Below are 21,380 nucleotides of genomic sequence, written 5' to 3'. Positions count from 1 at the left end.
TGTTGACAGGATGTTGGTGAGCTTCAACTGTCCACTGATGCTGCATAGGTTTGAGCATGGACATGTGTTTGTTGAAGGATATCTGAAACAAAACAAAAACAACCAAACGGACGTATTTTGGTGATTTGGATGAGGAAAGATAAAAGACATTGTGAACTGGTTATGAGAGGAACATTTCTGTGTCTGGAAGTCACCTTGACATAGTCGACATCTGAGACACAGAAGACCTATTTTAGTCATTTCAGAACATCTATGATTTGATGATACTGCTCTGTATACATTTCTCCTTTAATAATGTCTTCATTATTGTATGTCAGTGACAGGTGCTGAGCCAACACGTTTTACTTAGGAGTTACACAACCAGCACCAACAGCTTGATGGACTAAAATAGCAGCACATCTTTTCTGTCACAGACACACACGCGCAATATGTGACAGCCCACGTTGACAAGCCTCAACATACTAATAGAGAACATGCCATAAGAGATTTGGTTTTGGTATACTGCCAGGCTTACGCTGGGTGAGGAGTGATGACAGGCTTGACTGAGTGTGAAAAGGGGCACCGTGGCCAGAACAGGAAAGAGGGGCGTTATTAAGACAGTCCAAACAAACTGCGCCCCCTATGAAGTCCCAAGCTGCTCCCTGTGTAGTGAGACGGCATGCTCTCATCTTCAGTTCCACACAGGTCTGTACACACACACACACACACACACACACACACACACACACACACACACACACACACACACACACACACACACACACACACACACACACACACACTTGCCTCTCTCCAGGCCACCAGTTTTGGATAGAATCATAACAAAATTAATTAATTTTGTGTGGATACAAAGCTGCTTTGAAAATATAATTACTTTACCATTTAATTCCAGGAAAATAAATAAAATTAATTATGGTATACACAATATCCATTTTAATAGACCCTTCCTAGCATCATACCACAGTCTCATTTATCCTTCAGTGACACTTTGATCTTGCTCGTATTTTTCTCCTTTCACAAATTCGCCTTGATTTCCTCTACATAACGGCGGATTTAACACCAAGATTCTCTTTTTTTCGCCACTTTTTCCCATGCTCCTTTTCCGGGTTGTCCTTTCTTCCCTCCCATTCTCCCTTTTCTGTCTCACTTGGATGCGTGAAGGTGATTTGTTGACACTTTGATCTGAGGGATATTGACCAGAGGCCCTACATGGTTGATGGATGGCTGGTGGCTGGAGTCAATAATGCCTCTGTTAGTTGGGACTCATCACTTCCTCTACCATTGCGGCTCACATTTGCTCCTATATGGTGCAATATGATAGAGTTACACTCCAGCAAGATGTCAGCAAAAGAAATGGAGTAAAACTAGAACTACAGAACATTGTTGCCCGAGGTTTTGCTCTATCTTATAAGATTGTGACATCCATGGAGTTTTTTGCCACAGTAAAATAACCTGAACTGGTAAAATTTGCAATTTGGTGTGAAAATTGCGATTTGTCGATCGCCCTCCTAAAAAATTACTTATGATTACTTCCTATGACAACAGGAGTTCTCCATCATAGTCACAGCTGAGAATATTTTTGTTCTCAATGTGTTTTATTTTCTAAATCGTAAAAAAAGACCACTGATGCAAAAATAAGTATAGATGATTTTAAACAGGAACCCATAAAACAATAGTTCTACTATAAAATGATTTTTAGTCATCACAAAACTGTGCGCACCGTAGCCAAAGTGTAATCTCTTTCAACTTCAAGGTTGTGTAACTTCCATGTGATCAGTGTGACTAGTCTACTTTCCTCATTGTTTTCTCATGGATTCATGAATTAACACCACTTCTAGAGAGTTGCGGCTCTTGCCTCAACGAAAAATGCAAAATTTCCCAACTTTTTCGCTGTAAAACTGCTGACAATTTCTAGCGCTGCATGAATTTGTGCAAAAACAGAATTGTGATTTTCTGAGGGCACCAACTCTCTTAAACTTACATATTGAAAGTTTAAGAGAGTGTGCAGGAGTTTCCTTTTTTCCTCTCATTGACTCACATTTCTCCTACGCACAAAATCTTTCTGCTGTGAGGCTATTTTGATGACAGTGTCCCCACTGAGGTTGGCATGTTTGTTCTGCTTTTACTTACGTGGGCTTCTAAGAATAAGAATGCGTGTGTCCACCTCTACCTCTCGCCATATCTGGCTGTGTCAAATCTTCATTTTGATTTCACCGTGGAGAGCATTTGACTTTTTACACTCCCCAAAGGGGGAAAAACTCCTTCCCAGCATGAAGGTGTCATTTAACCACATTAAATAGGACACTGTGTCCTTCATAAAATACACTTTTGATTTTAGAGCAACATGAGGGCGTCCCTTTAAATACACTTTTACAGGGTATTTGACCCTGTTCCCCTGCCTTGCCTGCATCTCTCACTGGGACCAGCATGGAGCTGCCATTTGAAGTCGGCTAAGCACGACAGATGACCCTTGTACCCCTCCATAGGACACTGTTTGACAAGGAACATCAGGGTAGTGTCATTGTCAGGGACAAGAGGAAGCACACACAGGGATGAAGGAGATTTAACCCTTCATCCTGCAGGCAGACATATGGAGTGTGGAAATTAGGAGGAAAAGGGAGCAAAAGGAGCTGTGGAGAGACAAAAGAGAGGGGGGAGAGAGAGTGTGTGTGTGTGAGAGAGAGAGAGTGTGTGTGTGTGTGTGTGTGTGTGTGTGTGTGTGTGTGTGAGAGAGAGAGAGAGCAAGAGAAAGAGAGAGACCGAGAGAGAGAGAGAGAGAGAGAGAGAGAGAGAGAGAGAGAGACAAGGACACACACCACGTCAGGGAATGCATGCAGCGTGTAAGTTGAAGGATGATAACAAACAGTAGGGTACCAAGATGACGAGAAAGAAGAAGAGCTGTGACTTAAGCTTGGCTGCATCCAGGCATGAGCAGGATATAATTTATAAAGGTGCACATGTTCAACTACATGTTCATCAGCCAATCACAGATCGGCCAATGGAAGTGTGTGGTGGGACGGGGATTTGCATTGTGAAGGTGCTTCAAATCATTTGCAACAACTCTGTGATGCAAATATGCCAATATGGACCAACATCTGTTAGCAAGATGCAATCAGGCTGTTCCTAATAGTGGTAGGTGAGTGTTTGCATTTTTCTATGTGCACAGCAGCAATGAAAACTGTACATTAACTAAAAACTATGAAAACTCGGTTACGATATAAAGCAGCATTCAGCTCTGTAACTTTGGTCAAATAGATCTTTGACTTTTGCTTCATCTTTGGTCACTGTGATTTTGCTTTTTTGCTATGGTTGACTTTTGTTTTCCTCTAGAATCTATTTATATAATTTAGTAGTTATTTAAAGCGTGAAATTCAATTTCATTCTTCCTGACTGTGGGTTTAGTTGGATTGTGCCTTCAAAACTACATCTGCAATATTAAAATCTCTAATTAAGATAATTATTTACAGCGGAGTAAAAAAAACTTAACCTGTGTGTTATACATTTTGATTAACAATGACTCTGCGCTTAAGGATTTGCAATGTTTTAGATGTCATTACTGTGTTTCTGCATTAAAACATAACCAAAAATGAAAATAGAGGGAATTTTTGCAATTGGAACTTTAAACTGATGAGTTGTATAACACAATAACACAACATTTGTCCATGTAGAGACATTTTGCTGGTTAATGTATGATGCAAATAGTCTCTTACCCTCTCTTCCAGTCGGGCCACCTGCTCTCTGTAGAACGCATCCTGCCTTTTTAGGTCTGCCTCTCTGGCCTCCAGCTGCTTTGCCTGAACACACACACACACACACAAACGCATACATATTTCACGAGCGCGCGCACACACACACACACACACACACACACACGCACACACACACAAGAGAAGACATAATATTACTTATTACACTGGAGAGCAGCTGAAACACCATATACACAAGAATTGTTCACAAAACAACAGGAAAAGTGTGTGTGATGAAAACATACATCATAACCTAACAGAGACAAGCCTTTGTTTTGAAGGTACACACACACCAAAACTGATAAACAGACAAACTGATAGTGTTTTGTGATGTGATATTGGCCACAAAACCAAGAGGAGTGCATTATTTTTCATGGTATGGGAATACGTGTGCCAATTTACACGCTAACGTACGAGACGAATCATGGCATCACATGTACCGAATGCAGTTCTTTCTCCTCCAGCGTTACATCTCCAGTCCCACCGCTATCAGGCAAAGAGGATAAGATCATTTCTGTGTACCAGCCAGCGTCATATTTAGGTGTGTACATTCACTCAGCGCACCTATCTGGACTGTTCTCCCCTTCAGTGACCTTCACTGAATGTATGTCTGTCTCTCTGGGTGACATACAGGACAGATAAGATAAGACCAGCATGTCTCAGCTCACAGGGAGGAACAGAAGCCCTTCACATCCGGGTTTCAGCTTAATGACTCCATTTAAAATGGCCATTTTTATTATTAGCAATATTAGTTTAACATTCTCCGAGTTCCGGAGCTGAGTTTTGAGTGCTGGGAATAAAATCATGGCATATGATTGTCGATGGATGAGGACTAATGAACAAAAGGTGTACCGAGTCATTTGAAAGATTTATTTCAGCTGGGACTTTCTTCAAAGCAGATTTAATGCGAAACTGAAGGGAGGTTTTCTTTTCTGGAAAAACAACACAAACAAAACAAAAAAAAAAAGGGAAAAATTGCGTTTCATTCACTGTTTGAGAATTGGGATTTGCATTTTTACTGATAAACTGAGAACTCAAAAACCAGTGTCAAAATTTATCAGCATACATTCAACTAAATCTGTGTGTTTGGTACAATATGTACACACAGTAATACTGTTCGTCAGTATTGATCAGAAGGATCAATCTCAGTCAATCCACACTGAACCACACATATTCTAATATACAGATATTACTGGAGCAAATTTCCATGACTTTTCCAAGATTTTCTGGCTTTATTTAGTTTTCAGAAGCGTCTCTGGGCCTGGAATTTTTTTCACTCAATATTTTCCAGTATTTCATGACTTATGAACCCTGGTCCTGCTCTAGACCTGCATGGCTTATGTATTGTAGGGCAAAATCTTAGGTTCATTGAGAGGAAAGAGTGAAACACAGGGCAGCATTTGAAATATTCTTGACAAAATGAGTTTAAAGAGCTTATAAATTGGAAAGAGATGTAAAAAATCTTTCAACAACCTGCACCGAATTTCAAGACCCCACCAAAAGAATTTTTATGACTTTTTTACTTTCATTAATAATTCTTTAAAACAAGATGAAATCTCATCTATAATTCTACAAAGCATTTGGAGCAAGACGGTTGTAAGAAGGGGTCATCAAAATATAGAAGAGCTGAAGTATGTGGTGGAGAAGGGGGAAAAAAGAAAAGGAACATGTCAAAGAAACTGAAAGGTAAAAAAAAAAAAAAAAACTTTGACTCTGTCATGCAGAAAAGAGTGAAGGGAGAACTCCAGAATCAAGGAAAAAATAAGACTTACCTTGAGCCCAATCTCCTGAATGAGGGGGCATTCAAAAAAGTGAGAGAGAAAGAAAGAGGTTCTGATACATCTATCTTCAGAATCGCATTTTAGTATTCTGAGCCTAGAGGTGACTGGCTGCCATACTGTTCTACTTGAATACTCACACTTCAGCCTCTCAATTTCCACTTTCTTCTCAGAGATACACGCACACACACATCATACATATACGCTACATTACATCCTAAATTCTTCTTGTGCGCTCATTTACATACATTCAAAAAACAGCAGAGGACGGCCCCTCTACTCTCTCGAGCCACTTTCGGCACTGCATGGTGATAAAGGAGATATGACGGGGACAAGACCAATCAGAGAGAGAGAGAGAAAAAAAAGCATTACCCAATTCAATCTTTACTGCACTGATAACCGTCTGTGTTCTACCACTCGGTGTGCAGTGTACTGTGATGATGTCACCGAGAGGGTGTCCTCTCATCAGACGAGTGGGGCAAGTTTCAAAGTCAAGGGGATGCACTGAGCTAACCCACAAGTACACACACAAACACACACACACAGGACAGAGGACAGAAAGCTACCAAGCAAAAACCTGCACACAAGCATGCGCACACACACACACACACACACACACACACACAGAGTCATCTTCAGAGCCAGTTAGAGCAAAAACTTCCACAGTGCCGCTCTATCATACTCCTGACAACACTTGGCGAACACTCAGACAAGTAACACAAAGACAAAGTTGCTGCTGTCCCCGAAGTGTTCCATACAACAACAACAAAAAAACATTAAAAGGTCCCGTATCAGGAAAATGGGTTTTGACTGTGTTCTTTATAAACTCTGAGGTGTAAAATAAAGGCTGTGAAAATAGGAATTCCCTCAATCCTCAAACTCTACCACAAAAACATCCCCCTGGCTTTATACGCAAAAATGTGACCCAGTTTTTAACATACTAAATCCATCACCAATAGTTGTTGAGCTAAAACAAAAATTGCATCAGCCCGCCTCCCTTACTGCCTGCTACTTCCCAGGTGAAGAAGAGGAAGGCTGTATTCTTTATGACAAAATCTCATCAAAAGATGCCTCATCATTCAATACCTTTAAATTCTAAGTTACCATCTATTCTATATGTTGTAAAACTGCTTTGAGTGGGGAAAAATGCTATCGTGCTGACATAAATTAAAGAGATGATAAAGTAAAGGGGTTAGGGTTCGCGAATGAAACTGTTTTGAAAGGAAGGAGATTTTTAAGGTTGACAGTAACAGTAACATTTGGAACATATCGTTCAGGAACTCTGTTAAATTCAAGGTATCGGTAAAGATCCCAGCAGCCAAAACGTTACTCGGCAATGCAAGTCCTTTGGTCAATGTGCTGGTATCAGATCAAACTTGTACTTTTAATTTCCTCTCCGCCGCTTGCCAATTGTGCGTCTTATGGCTGAAATACACCAGGCATGGCAATGAAATGACACTGTGGAGATGCGCCTTGTCGATTTGTTTTCTTATACGAACAACAGTGTAGATCTACTGGTTATTTTCAATGTGATGAGTCCAACTGAAGTGTACTTGTTGGTGACACCTCGTGTGGGATTTATCCATTGAGATGTCCTGTATCTATGGTACCTGCCTTTGCACTATGGATGAAATCTAGCAATTGTGCTAATTGGGGCATATTAACATTGATGCCATAGTTTATATGTTTATTGATGTGCACTGTCCTCATTCAATACACTCAATAAATAGATTCAATCACTATTGCAGGAAAGAAGTAAAAACATTTTTTTATAAAAGAGGCTGATGCCACTCATGAAATACTAGTGGTTTAAGAATAACCAACCCTCACTTAAGAGTAATGACTGAAACACACCTCTAAAAGCAACACTATTATTACGTTCAAAGTCAATTTCAAGCGTGTGATTAAGGCATGTGGTGTGATTGAGAAAGTTTTAGAAAGACGGGATTATATTGGCTAAGGAGCCAAGAAACTGTCTCCGAACCAACAACTCAATTGAGGAGTAAGGGGAAAAGGCTGATGGAGTGACGGGGAAAGACAAGAGGGAAAGAGCTGGAAGGAGGTTGTGTGCAGTCACAAGTGTGTCTGAAGTCAATGTTACGCTGATAGGTGGTGACTCAAAACTTGAGGCTCTGCAGAGGAAAGATGCACACAGACAAAACAACACCTCAGACACTGATCTGAAACACACACAAACACACACCAGCCGGAGCAGCTGTACCCACAGAGAGCGGGTAGAGAGATAAATGTGTGCTGAAGGCGAGACTAAAGGTGTCATTAAAAAGAGGAGAGGTTGTGACAGAAATGTGTGCCAAGGGATTTTCTTTTTTGGCTCACTATTGTGTGTGTGTGTGTGTGTGTGTGTGTGTGTGTGTGTGTGTGTGTGTACATTTCTACATGGGCAGGTTGACCCTCCTCTTTGTCAACACGCACATACACAGGCCCTGACACACACACACACACACACACACACACAAGGTCAAGATTACTTCAGACTGATTAACCCCATTCAGCAGACTTTAAAGATAATCTAATAATACTGAAGGCCAAACAATGGAGCAGACTTCAACCCTGCCCGTACACCTTTTGTTCCACTAATGAAGAGGCGGTTGTGGCTGGGGGGGAGTGAGGATGAGAAGGGCAACATTTGACAAACACGTGAACTTATATGTGGAAAAAAAACTGAGAGATCAGAGACAAAGAGGAGGAGGACAACCTAAAGTGATTCATCACTGAAGTTGTCAGAAAGTGACACAGGACTGGTTGTTTATAGGACACTGGGCTTGGTGTGAGAGTGTTCCATGTGAAAGGAGGAGTGATATTATGTCACTGCTGGAATGATGGTCTTTTATTGCAGCTGGGCTGTCCATGCAGTAGAACATGTAGATATATGTTTGAAGTTGCTGAAAAAGGGGCTGCCGTGTTTTCATAAAGGTGGGGGGGGGGGGGGGGGAACGCCCACAAAGCACAAGGCTCCTCTCCTTTTAAGGACACTCGCAGGTTGCTATAACGTTGCCGTTAGTAACCAAACACTTTGGCCAACAGTCAACACACTCTGGTAAAACATGCTTTTATAAACATTAACTTTTCCTCTTTTTTTGGACTTTTCATCGTCATGCAGTGTGCATTTTAGGTCACTCCAAACTGACCTTTTTCACAGTGAAGATGTGCAGAAACTCGGTGTTATCAGTCGCATCGTAGACTTTCCTCTTTTGTCAGGGAACAACATCTGACTACCTCTATGGGCCTCGACCGGCCTTTAATTCAACATGGATAACGTTGTCAATGCGATGTTGACTTCGTTTCCCATATTTCCTGCTTGTTTGAAGTTTAATTCTGCATTTTATCATGCTAATCCACCATTATGTGTCAAATATCATGTGATATTTATAATTTTCAAGTGTTTTAGAGATGTTTTTTTAAATGGTTATAAAAGACTAGTTTGGACTAAAAGGGTAGTATTTTTGAACGGAAAATATTTTTGCATCTGTATAGTCTTACTCCATGCTCAGATGTCTATTTTAGCCTCAATTTTGGTTGAAAACATGGTGGACAGGCTGTAAAGCTTTCAGAGCCATTCTTCTGATTGTCCTTATTCTGTACTAGTGTTGTCACGACACTGGATTTCACACTTCAATACGATATTTTAAAAAATATTGATATTCGATTTGATTTTCGATACTAAGCAACCACTCAGAATGTAGTGCAAAAATGTCTTTTTATTTAAAGAAAAATAAAGAACTTTATTCTCAAGGTAGAGAACTTTTTCAAGTCATTCTTTACACATTAACAGTATGCAAATAGGTTTTAATATATGTAACCTACCGTCAATTAGCTTTTTAACTACCGCTCGCTATCAAGACAACACATCAAAGTAAACACTGATAGATGTGATAACTCTAGGCAACACATGCTTCAAGTTCTACTTGAAGTAACAAATGTTACTGTTACAGGTCCGGGTGTCTGTCTTGGAGGTGCTTTGCTACATTTGTCGTGTTCGCTCCTTTTGCCGGTACAGTTCTGTTGCATCTCTTGCATATGGGCTTGTTGCTGTCCTTTGGCTTTCCTTGTTCATTCGACTCAAATCCAAAGAAACTCCAAACAGCACTTCTGCTGTTTTGTTTATTATTAAAACTGGTTGTGAAGGTCCAACAGATGCCATCTGATGGCAGCTTACACATGTAGAGCGACGACACTAAAAAAAAAAAAAAAAAATACAGCCAGCGGTGTTTGTGTGAGCGAGGCAGGAGGGGAGGGGCTGCTGCACGATGGCTCGCTCCCCAGGGTAGCGCTCTGTCTGTTTGTGTGTGTGTGTGTGTGTGTGTGTGTGTGTGTGTGTGTGTGTGTGTGTGTGTGTGTGTGTGTTAGCGGCGGCAGCGGTTGTATAAACCAAGGAGGCAGGTAGAGTATCGATACTATTGAAAAGTCATTTAGTACCGTTTTTACTTTTCAAAATCCATTTTTAATCGAATAATCAATAACACTATAACACTACTGGAATACAATTTGTATTTGTAAACAACCTGGAAAAAATCTGAAGAGTTCTGTCAGCAAATTCTGTGGTTACAGAGAAATTTCACACAGTTCCTTTGCATGTACTACATACATTATGGGCGGCATGGCTCAGGGGTAGAGTGGCCGTCTAGCAACCAAAGGGTCGCTGGTTCGATCCTCGACCCCGGTGACCATGTCGAAGTGTCCTTGAGCAAGATACTGCACCCATAAATGCTCCTGATGATCAGGTTGGCACCTTGCATGGTAGCCTCCACCATCAGTGTGTGAGTGTTTTGTTTTAGCTTTGAGTGCCGCTAAGGTAGAAAAGCACTATATCAAATGGAGTCCATTTACCATTTACATTGTAATCGTAACGAGATGATTGAAAATCTTTACCAATGACTCCCAATTTTATTCACTGAAAGCTGATTTAGGCTAGTTAAGTCATTCTACTTGTGGTTTAGGTGCATTTACCTTTCAATATTGATTTTTTTCTCATTTTTCAATTCATGTTAAAGGAAAATGAACTGTTGGACCTATTTTTGATCGCTACGTACTGCAAAATATAACATTTGTACATGTTTATGCTTAATGAGCGTACAGTTTAATAAATGACTCTTTTGAAACCTTTAAGTACAGTAGAACAATTGCTAAAGGTGACAGGCAGTTAGAGTGAGACTGCGGTGGTCAGATTAAATGGATCATTTAGGCGAGGTGAACGCCTCTGTGAATATCAATTAGCCAAATGCTGAATAATTAAGGACAGTCATGTTTTTTAATTAGCCAAATGCCGCAGTTTTGAGCTGTGAGCCCGCGTGGAGGAAAGCTGGGGCGGAGGAACAGAAGTGGTAGATGAAAGTGATGAAAACAAGTAGATTTTGCTGCGTCAGGACCCCCCCCCCCCACACACACACACACACACACCTACTCCTCCTCCTCTACAACTCCTGTTCTCCCACTGATTTGCTTCATGTACACCATTTTCTTCCTCACCTGACATTTTCCTTTCAAGTGTCCTCTGACACTTTTTATGGTAAGGCATTGCAAACAGAAGGAAATAAAAATAACTCTGGCTCAGGGCAAGTACAGTACATGTGGGAGTGCATAAAATGTGGCTGGGTATGTAGGGTAGATGTTGCTGCATATGTGTGTGTGTGTGTGTGTGTGTGTGTGTGTGTGTGTGTGTGTGTGTGTGTGTGTGTGTGTGTGTGTATGTGTGTCTCCTTATCAAATTAAGGACATTTGCAGGAGTTTATATACATACCACGGTGTATGTGTCCCGTTAAAAGGCAATGTCAGTGAGGGAATTTTGAAAATGTATACCCAAAAGAAGAAAAATAATACAGAAAAAGATGAACATAATAATATCAAGGACACTACTTTTCTCTCATATACTGTTTATCAGCTTGAAATCCAACACAGAGATCATCAAATTTAATTTTCTAAGTTCCTAATAGCATAAACGTCAACCCAGTACTACAACTTTTATATTAAAAAATACAATTCCTTATTGCTCAAGGGGGGAAATCTGGCTATTGGGGATTCTGTTTATAGAAGATTTTTCATTTCACAGCTCAGATATGAAAACTGAAACTGTAATATAATGAGGTGGCTTACTGTTACACTGTATAACCACTATAAGATTATAAATCATGCTCGAAGAACATATCTCGCAAAATGGCGTGATCGATAGAGCACAAATCAAATCTCATCACATTAACTAACAACACCTCATCCATAACCTTGGTGTCTTTTGTCTTCACCGTGCCGCTGGCTCGGCCTGGACTCACCCTTGTCACGAGTAACATCATAATCAATGCTGCCTCACGCCGTCCCAGTGAGTGCTGCAGCACGGTGGGTCAGAGCTGCTGGTTGGGGGCTCATCTATCACAGACTCACATGACATGACCCTGTGACAAAGTAATACTGAAGGCGCAGGCCTCGGGGTCCTGTGTGCTCCAACAGGCAGGGAGGGGGTCAAAGGGTAGCACAATGTGACCGTGCTTTGTTGTTAATTGGCATGACAGAGGTGTAGGTGGCATGTGGGAGGTTAGAGATGGATGGAGGGAAGGGAGGAGAAGTTGGTGGGACAGCGAAGGTGAACGGGAGGGAAAGAGACAGGTCAATGTGTTGGTGGAATATGGATGACAAAATAGATGGAACAGGCTTTTTGACAGATGTTGAGAGGACCATCATATCAAAGGTTGAACAATATTCCAATGTTGAGATGTTGAGTTTTATGCTCAAGCCCAAAAAAACTTGTAATTTTACTCAAAACATGGACTGCTAGACTAGCTGCACATGTGGTGGACTTAACTGAAGGTGAATTAACAAGTTTTTTGGGGGCTTTTTTTTTTTTTTTTTTTTTTTTAACCCTCTCAACATCAGTATCAGCCCAAATAACTCGAGTTACTTTTTCTGTAAACACTGACCAACACGACATATGCTACCTGATTTACTCTCTAGGGAGGGGAACCACTTCCAAATAATGTTTAAATCCTTTCTTCCTCTCCCAAAGCTCAGTTATTACGACAGCAAAGAAGCTCTGACTCAGAAGACTAAATCCTGGCCTTACCTGAGTTTCCATAAATAGTTTTTGGCTGTTTCCCAGTTGGGTATGTGGTACGACTGGTGACACTTGCTAACTCTGTGGAAATCCAGACAGGAATCCAGTGTACATGCCAGCAACAACAGCCCGATGCAGATGTTGCCTACCAGGTGTCCACTGGCATACAGCAAGACGCTGTGGCAGATCATCAAAACTGTCCTATTAATTAATTACTTGTCAGTCTGTGTTACCTATGTTTCTAAGTTTTCATTTCTTCATCTCTTACTCTGGCAGGATTAAGGAATAAAATTATTTTCTTAACTTTCAGTCAGCATATATTTCAAGGTTACTTATTCACTCTAGATTACATTTAGTAACTTGACATAACCTTTATGACTGATAGGTGGAGCATCCTGGCAGAAAAAGACATCAGCACCTCATGGCCTGGACAGAATTACTTTCCCTTGGGATCTCTTAGCACAGTGAGTAATGATCCGGTGACCCCTCCGGGTCAGGGGGTTGACCTGCCAAGGACAGGGGACCGAGAGGCCAAGAAAATGACCAAGGGGTAAAAGGACGTAGGTGGTACGTGTGGGTGTCTCAATGTTTATGCAGCCATCTTAACTGCTGACTCTTTAAAGACACATTAAAATGAAGTGTCCTTGTGGACTCTGTACTTCATTGAGAGTTAACACGGGTCAAGAGAGGGCTTGATCTGAACCAGCTGGCCTTAAAGATGCTGGGACTATGAGCCCACTCACACATTTACATCTCTTTTGCTGTCTTGCATATGTGTTAATCTGTTAATTTGTGATTAATTTTATGGCAAAGTTCAAGATGATGAAAGGTAGTGAGAAATGCTTCCTTCAAGAAGTGAAAAGCAGGAAACAACATGGAAAGATCTGGCAAAGAAACCAGGGGTAGTGAAACCACAAAGCTTGAAATCCTGGTACAAACATTAAAAAAAAAAATCAATTTCCTCTCTACTCTCACACACTTCAAGCCTCTGGGCCTTTGTTGAAGACACCAACTCCACTGCCAGCTCCATTGCTGAGGGACAGCAACAACATCTGCTCGCTTGCAGATTGATTAATTGGCTGATCAGACGCCTGCGGTGTAAACTGATTGATTGATCATCTTGAGGTTGGAGCTGCCTTTATCTAGAGCCCAGGGGAGTGAACCTCTGGAGGTCCCCAGTCATCTGTCATGTCCAACACGCAGGAGAAGACAAAGGAGGGATGCAGAGCTGCACGTTCATTACCAAGGAATGGGGGGGGGCATGTGTGAAGACAGTCTTCGCCAAGATGCCAAGAGAACAATGGGAACATGGGGGACAAAGGGGCTAAGGAGGAAAGTCAAGGAGAGGATACGGAGGTGCTTGTCGTTGGAGGATACGTAAATCCAAGGAAGCAGAGGAATGACGGGGCAGACGGACGCCGACCACACGAGAAGCAGAAACTGTCAAAGCTTTCGTAAACCACAGAATAAACTCATATTTTAAACGGAGTGATTTGGTTCTTTGCTTCAGGGCATACATCATCCACTCAATTAGACTTCCTGACTGCATCCCTGCTTAAAAAAACAAGCACTGGGAGTCACAGGTTCAGGGAGAATACAAGTGGCAGATGAAAACAAGTGTGGAGAATGCTGGGATGCATTCAGACAAACACAAAAAGGCAGAGGCGGAAAATTCCTTTACTTGACGGCAGAGGACACGGGGAACGACCTGAAAGTGGAAGGAGGCATTCTTTCTTTGGACAACAGATGTCCCTGAGGAGCAAAAGTGAATACAAGAGAGGTGGAACAACCTATGCCTGAAAGAAGGTGAGAGGGATGTAGAAGAGAAAACAAGAGGAGAGGACATGCAGGGTAGAAAACAGACAGCCTGGGTATGTTTCTGACATTGGACCTTACGGATTCTCCAGCTGAAAGCGCCTGCATATGCGTGCCTGCAAGCCTGGAACCATTATCTGAATGTTAAAACAATTCGGTGTTTCCTTTGGCAGTTGGCGTCGTATGCATGTTACAGTGCATGTGTGTTCATACAGCCTTTTTTTAATGCATATTCATTCCACCAAGCAGCAGGTGGCCTTTCCAAGCCCTGATAAAGCCAGGAGGGGGGCCCACAGTCCACCTTCAGTATCCGTCTATCAAGTACCTGTCAGCAGAATCGGGGTCACCTCTTGCCTACTTCACTCTTTAGCTGAAATCTTCAACTTGCTGATTTCAACCAACAGCTACCGCTTAATAAAGTGCTCTGCTGGTGCTACTCCTCTCAGATCTATTGACTTGTGTTTAAAGTTTACACTTTTAAGTGCTCCCTTGGATTGGTTTGTTTCCTAATTGGAGTTTGTAACCTTGTTTTGAAAAACTGCCTCATAAATCAATATCTCTTTCTATCTTGTCTGCTCTTTCCAGGCGCCTCTATTTATTCCCCCTATCTTCTTTCGTTTTTTTTCTCCTTTCCATTGTCTCACTGCTTCTGTATCTCACACACATTTTCTGCTCCCTTCTTCACTCTTATCTGTGTTCTCTTTCCATGTTTAAGGTCTTTCCATCGTTCAATCAAAATCTCCCCCTCTTCCAGCTCCATTAGCTCAGCCGAATGTTCACTTCCACAGAACCTTATCAATGCCACTCTGCTGTCAAAAGCTGGGGAGGAAAACACAAAGTGCTGGAAAAGAAAGAGGTACGAGCTCAAAGAATATAATTTTACAGGCTTGGCATGTCTACTTTGGTGAGCAACACACACACACACACAAACTCACACACAGAGCCTTTTTCAAGTTCACTCGGGGTATTTGCTTCTTTTAATACCTTTGAAAATAATATCTGACCATTTATGTCTCAGTGAAAGTGAGAGAAGAACAAGAGGCAAACAAAATATTGCATAACTATTGTCAGTAATACTGGATATGATAAGAATGGGGGGTTTCAAAGACATATTATAATGTATTCTGCTGCAAATATTTTGATGTGAAACAGAAGTGCAGGAGGAAATATTCTATTTATAATAGAGAAAAAAGTTGCCTTGGCCAGAAAACTAACACATTTTGTATATTCCTGTTATGTTCAGTGTTGTGCTATTAGGTAATTAGTTGCTGTGTACAAAAGCCAAATGAATTCACTGCTTACACAAAACTTGCTTTCAGCTTTTTGAAAGGTTTCCAACAAATAAGCATGAATGCATATACATACATATATATATATATATATATATATATACACACACACACACATACCACCGACTTAGGCTCAAGCAGTAAATTGACTGTACTAGCTCTCGTCAGAGCGAAGCTTGCCTGACACCAGTATCCATCCATCAATCGAACCGCTGCCTTTCCGCGGCCCCGCTGCTGGCCACTCACAGTGCCAATTAGCTGACAGGGTGAGCGCCTGGTGCAGAGTGCCAGCCACAGGCCCTGCCAATTAAAGCCTGACCTCCTGTCTAACCCTAAAACTGGCACGGTGTGTGGGCACTGCACCCTGGGTAGGGGTAAGGTACAGCCGCCAATGTACAAAGGACGATTAAGTGGACACCCTCCAAGAGGAGACAGGCAGAGAGCAACTACAAAGAATGGAAGGGTGGGAAATATTAAAAAAAAAAAAAAAAAAAAGGCGGGGGGGAGTGGACGCAGATATACTGTACACTGTCAGCAGGAAACATTCACAAAAGCAGCGGTGCAGAGAGAATATCGGCTTATTTAGGTCGACTCTAATAGAAAACAAGTATTCATTTATGTGAGCAAGCAGACAAGCCTTCGAACAAAGGCAAAACTGGTCTCTACATCACTGGTTTCTAGAATAAATGATTTGCATTTCTGGAAACGGGGGTAAAAAAAAAAAAAATGGGAAACATTGATTTTCATTTCTTTTATGTATCCTCATTGTCGAGGGTATTTGATATTGAAGGTCCCGTTTGAATTTGAAATTCAACCTCACTAAAAGACTAATGCAGTGTTATATATTTCCCCCTCTACACCTATAACTATCTGCTTGTTATATCTGTAATTGTAGCACCCCCTCTGGGCCAGTCAGAGGAATTTGGATCATGTCTGAGTGCTGTGGTGCCATTCTCTTTTACAACAACGTCTCCGTGGAGATCTAATCTATCTTTAATGAGATATTGTTTGGCTTAGATGAATTAATAAATAGAGATGATCAGCAGTGTGCTGCAGCAATTTGTCTTTAAAAGGAAATCAAGTACAGATTTTTAGTTTGAATTACATTTAAATTGTCAGTACAACAAACTGCAGTTTGGCCTCAAAGCAGATGTGCGTATAAAGCGGTCAAGATTCTGCATGTACCCTCGTCCGGATGAGTGAGAGGAGATAAGTGCTGTGTGTCCCTCAAAGTATTGTGCCCCCCCTCTGACACAGTTTACACTGCAAATCCTAGATTCAAGGATGCTGGACACTGGTGACATGCTGTGCAGCCAGGAAGTGCAGGAGCAACTTGATTGTGATGAAGTCCTTTGTCTCGATGTTGAGGGTTGACCTTGCCAACTCATGCTGAGTTGAATCGCTGCAATAATCAACTTATAGTTCAATAGAAAGAAATGAGCTTGATCATTTTTGCCGAACTCTGTAACTGCCATTGCCTTTAGATGTGCGTTGGTTTACATTTTGTCACAGTGAGGTTTATCTCTTGTTTCAGTTGAGGGGGTTTTCTATCACACACACACACACACTCCTGCACCTCACATGAGCGCACAGGCGGTGACCATGGTAAGGAGGAGAGGAAGTTAAGAGACACTGAAAGAAGAAATAATAATTTTTTAAAAAAGGATTTTGTTCCAAAGCCAGACCAGACCGCTTTAAGCCAAACTACACAGACAAGCACATTAACGTGAAGAAAGCTGTATGTCAGAGTCTTAAACCACATCTGAAATATTCGCCAACCCCTCCTGTTTTACCAAGGTGGGAAGAAAGTTGGAGATGGAGAGTCAAAGAAGAATCATCCCTTCTGACATTCGGCTGCAGCAGATTCCTTTACTCAACAATGCAAACACAGTCCAAACACCAGAAAATGTCACATGCTAACGTCTCATTTCCACATAACTGTGTGTATTAGTGCGAGGAGCTCAGTGATTAAAAAAAACAAACAAACTCGGAAACCCTTCCATTTTTTGTTTCTACCTCTTTCCAACTATAGTTCAGCTACACCATGGAAACGGTGCTAGCAAAAACATGCTAGTAGGCTACAAGTGAGCTAAATGACAGCCTATTGCTATCTCTGCAGCCATCTCTGAGGAACATGAAGATATTTTGATTGCCTTCTGGGCGATAACTGTATACATGCAAAATTACCCATACCAGACATGTGTTTGTGAAAATGTGGCATAGCAAGGAGTATAACTCACGATATCACCATTGAGTTGCAACTATTAGATACAGTAGAAAAAAACAGCACTCAAAGAAATGCTTCAAACTTTTGACAGGCAGGACGAATTGCAAAAGAAAACATGCATCTCCCACACTGCCATACCAGCCTTGGGCCATTTTGACCGAGGTGAAAGACATCTTTTGCTCTGCAACAACTAATATGAGGCGAAGCTCAAATCCGACCCCTGTACATGAGCTTATACGTTATATAACTGCTGACTGGACTCCGCGGTGTTTGGAGACCAGCAGAAACATATTTATTTAAGTGGCAATTTTTGGAAATAGAGCCATTATCCTTCTTGTTCTGACTGTGTGTGGTTTAATTTAAGTAACTTTTATCAATTTAGGGTATTTTCACACTAGGATTCAAATGTCTGACTAAATATTCATAAGAATTAAAAATTGCTCTTGGTTGGAGTTTGCTTGCATATTTTTCTTTAAGGCATAAATACGTAGTTCAAGGATGTGAACCCAACATGCATTCTATGTCACCCTGATTAATACAATAATCACACACACAGATCTCAAATTGTTGCAACACACCCTTCAAGAGCTACTCTCGCAACAGCTCAGAGAATCGGAGTCAAAAATGGAATGTGGTTTTTTCTTTGTGGGGTGAACAAATCCAAAATGTATGTAAATCAGTGTACCGCTTGCTCTCTTTATCTCACTCAAAAGCAAAATACACGAGGGCCAACTCTCTTCTCAATCTTTCTTATAGTGTGTGATGTGGACATGAAAAAGAAAGAGAGAGAAAAAAAATCCACTGGTTCCAACTATTTTTTTTAAAAAATACCACCAAGGGACACCAATTCAAAACCCAGCAAGTCTCTTTTAATACCTGGGAAATTAAATTGTCTGCCCATTATCAGCCTTGGCCAGTCGTCTGTATCTGAAATGCAACAGTGTGTGTGACTGAAGTACACAAGATTTGACGAAAAAAAAGGAAGAAAGAAAGTGCATTTGCTGTAGACTGCAGTTTTTAGAGGTGGGAAGGGAGAGAGGACTACGAGGGGGGTAGGGGGGTAGGGGGTGGGGGGTGGGGGGCTTGTTGTATTAAAAATGTGAAGCTTTACCCAAAGTCATTTTCAGAGCGGCCAAGCATCAAATGGAACACAGTTTAAGGAAAAGTATGTACTGATTTTCTGCAGGAGCGCTGACAGTTTGGACATTGTATTGTGTGTGTGTGTGTGTGTGTGTGTGTGTGTGTGTGTGTGTGTGTGTGTGTGTGTGTGTGTGTGTGTGTGTGTGTTCTTGTACTTGCTACATATTTAAGACGAGAATACGTATTTAACCAACAGTGTGAGGACATTTTTGGAAAGTGAGGACAATTTAGCAGGTCCTGCATCTTCAAAGGGCCATTTGAAGGTCAAGACTCGGTCACAGGGTCAAGGTTAGATTTAGGTTCTGGTTAGGTTTAGGGTCAAGTTTAGGGTCAGGCAGTCAGTTAAGATGGTTAGGGTAAGAGGCTAGGGAATGCAGTACGTCAATGAATGCCCTCACAAAGATATAAGTACAAAGATGTGTGTGTGTCTGTGTGTGTGCGTGTGTCTGTGTGTTGGAGAAGGTGAACAAATAAATACTCTAAGTACATTATATTATTCCCTCACTGCGAAAGCAAAATCAGAGGGGAAATAAAAAATCATGGAACATCACATTATCGGCTGTCATGTGTGTTGCTATGTGTGCGTGAAAGAACTATAAGATGAATAAAACAAATAAAACCCTTGACAAACAACCAAAAAATATAAAAAATGAACAGCACATGTTCTGTGTCTTATTTTTGGTTCTACTCCTGCATAGATCAATAAAAATATTCTCACTTATCCATCAAGTAAATCTAATCATTCTCATGAGTTTCCTTTAAATTAATAGGGTCAAGTAGCCAAAAACAAACGCTAAAGAGTCTAATTACTGACCGTGATGAATAAGAACCTCTTATTCATGAATGAGGATGTGTAAAAGTGTCGAATTTTATGATGATTTAATGTTACATACCTCCATCTCGGAGACATTTTCATCCACTTACGACTCGCGGAGGAACAAAAACTGAAGCTTCAGTTTAGTAGGAGACCTTGGAATAAGTGTTATGTCTATTCAATAAGACGTAGCCGAGGACAGCACACAAAACAGGTACTCTCTTCTGTTGCACAAAAAAAACAAAAAAAAAAACATAAAAAAAAAAATCTTTGGTTGAATCTCCAGGGTCCACAGCTGAAGCATGCAGGAACATCGGTGTCTCGTCTGTTTTCTATTCAAAGACGCTATCGGTTACATGAAAACTAACAAATAACATCAATGGGGTTTGTTTGTGGCGCTGTGTGGGTGTGGCTTCACTGCTTTTGGGATGCAGGCTGTTTTATGGCTGGACAGGGGACTTAAATGTTTATCAGCGCCCCCCTGTTTTTTTCTTTACTTAAAAAAAAAAAAAAAAAAGGAATTAACCATTCCACACAAAAAAAAGCTTTTCCAGGTTTAGTTTTCTGTAATTAAGAAACACAAATATGCTTAAAAACACATAAAGAACTCTTATAAACAAAGATTAAGTGAAGTATCTTTGCAAATGCATGAAAATCATATCAAGGAAATGTTTCTCTAGTGTACTAGTGTTTAGTTAAATATTAATGTCTCTAAACAATTATAATCCGTGGACTTATGATCATTTACTATCATTGACGAACGCGATGAAAATCGTAATGTTTATAGGCAGTACTTTGCTTGAGAATGACTGTAATTGATCCCAACTATGTGTGGTAAATTTTGTTACGAGCACTCATGGTGAGTGCCGCTGCTCTCAACAGGCAAGCGGGAGAAGAAATTGGCATCCACCGCCATCCTGCCAGACTTAAGAAAGCTTGAAACTAAAGTTCATTGCCTTTATTTCGGAACCAGCGGCAGCTGGTGAGAAACTCCAACCCTCCTGCTGACAATTATCATCACTCAGCTGGAGTACATGGGTCCCTCAGCAATATTAGCATTGGACCCCTTGGTCCAGCCAAATTAAAAAAAAAAAAAAAAAAAAATAGACATTAAAAAAAGGAAGAAAAAAAATAATTGGAGTATTTTGTGTTTTGGTTCAGTTTGTAACACACAAACAAAATAAATGCCACATTGCCACCAGGTAGACCAACCAAGCCACTGTTTGGCGTTTGGGAAAGATTGATGACTCTGGGTTTGATTGAAAATTCTGCCTGAAGGTTGGAGCTTGTGTCTGGGTGGAAGGCAGTGGCCAGTGATTGATTTGCCACTGGACCAGATTGGCTCCGCGGGGAGCAGAGTCATTGAAAATCAAAGGAGTCTATGATTTCATTAAAACACAGATGTGTGGACTGACAGATGGATGGGGACTGGGAATAAACCAGTTACACGACTCGATCAGGCCTTATGATCGTAAATCTCTCTGACAAAACTCTTTACTTTACATCTTATT

General features: G+C 41.0%; 1 protein-coding gene across 11 annotated transcripts in view; it reads right to left on the bottom strand.

Annotated features, from left to right (window-relative positions):
* The window catches only part of chchd3a (coiled-coil-helix-coiled-coil-helix domain containing 3a), a 148,765-nt gene that overhangs the window by 101,920 nt on the left and 25,465 nt on the right, over positions 1 to 21,380 (bottom strand). For 9 of the 11 annotated variants that reach the window (XM_086202070.1, XM_086202073.1, XM_086202080.1 and 6 more), the window contains 2 exons: positions 5,519 to 5,533; positions 3,711 to 3,794 (listed from right to left, as the gene is read on the bottom strand). In XM_086202070.1, the coding sequence (XP_086058196.1) occupies positions 3,711 to 3,794; positions 5,519 to 5,533 (99 nt within the window). The remainder of the gene's footprint in view (positions 1 to 3,710; positions 3,795 to 5,518; positions 5,534 to 21,380) is intronic. The other 2 variants (XM_086202072.1, XM_086202074.1) reach the window with 1 other exon arrangement.

This window comes from Aulostomus chinensis, chromosome 4 (assembly GCF_037954235.1).
Source record: "Aulostomus chinensis isolate RoL2024-O1b breed Wild chromosome 4, RoL_Achi_v1.0, whole genome shotgun sequence".
Classification (NCBI taxonomy): Eukaryota; Metazoa; Chordata; class Actinopteri; order Syngnathiformes; family Aulostomidae; genus Aulostomus; species Aulostomus chinensis.
The sequence above is the reverse complement of the archived record's forward strand: the minus strand, read 5'-3'. Positions and strand labels throughout refer to the sequence as shown.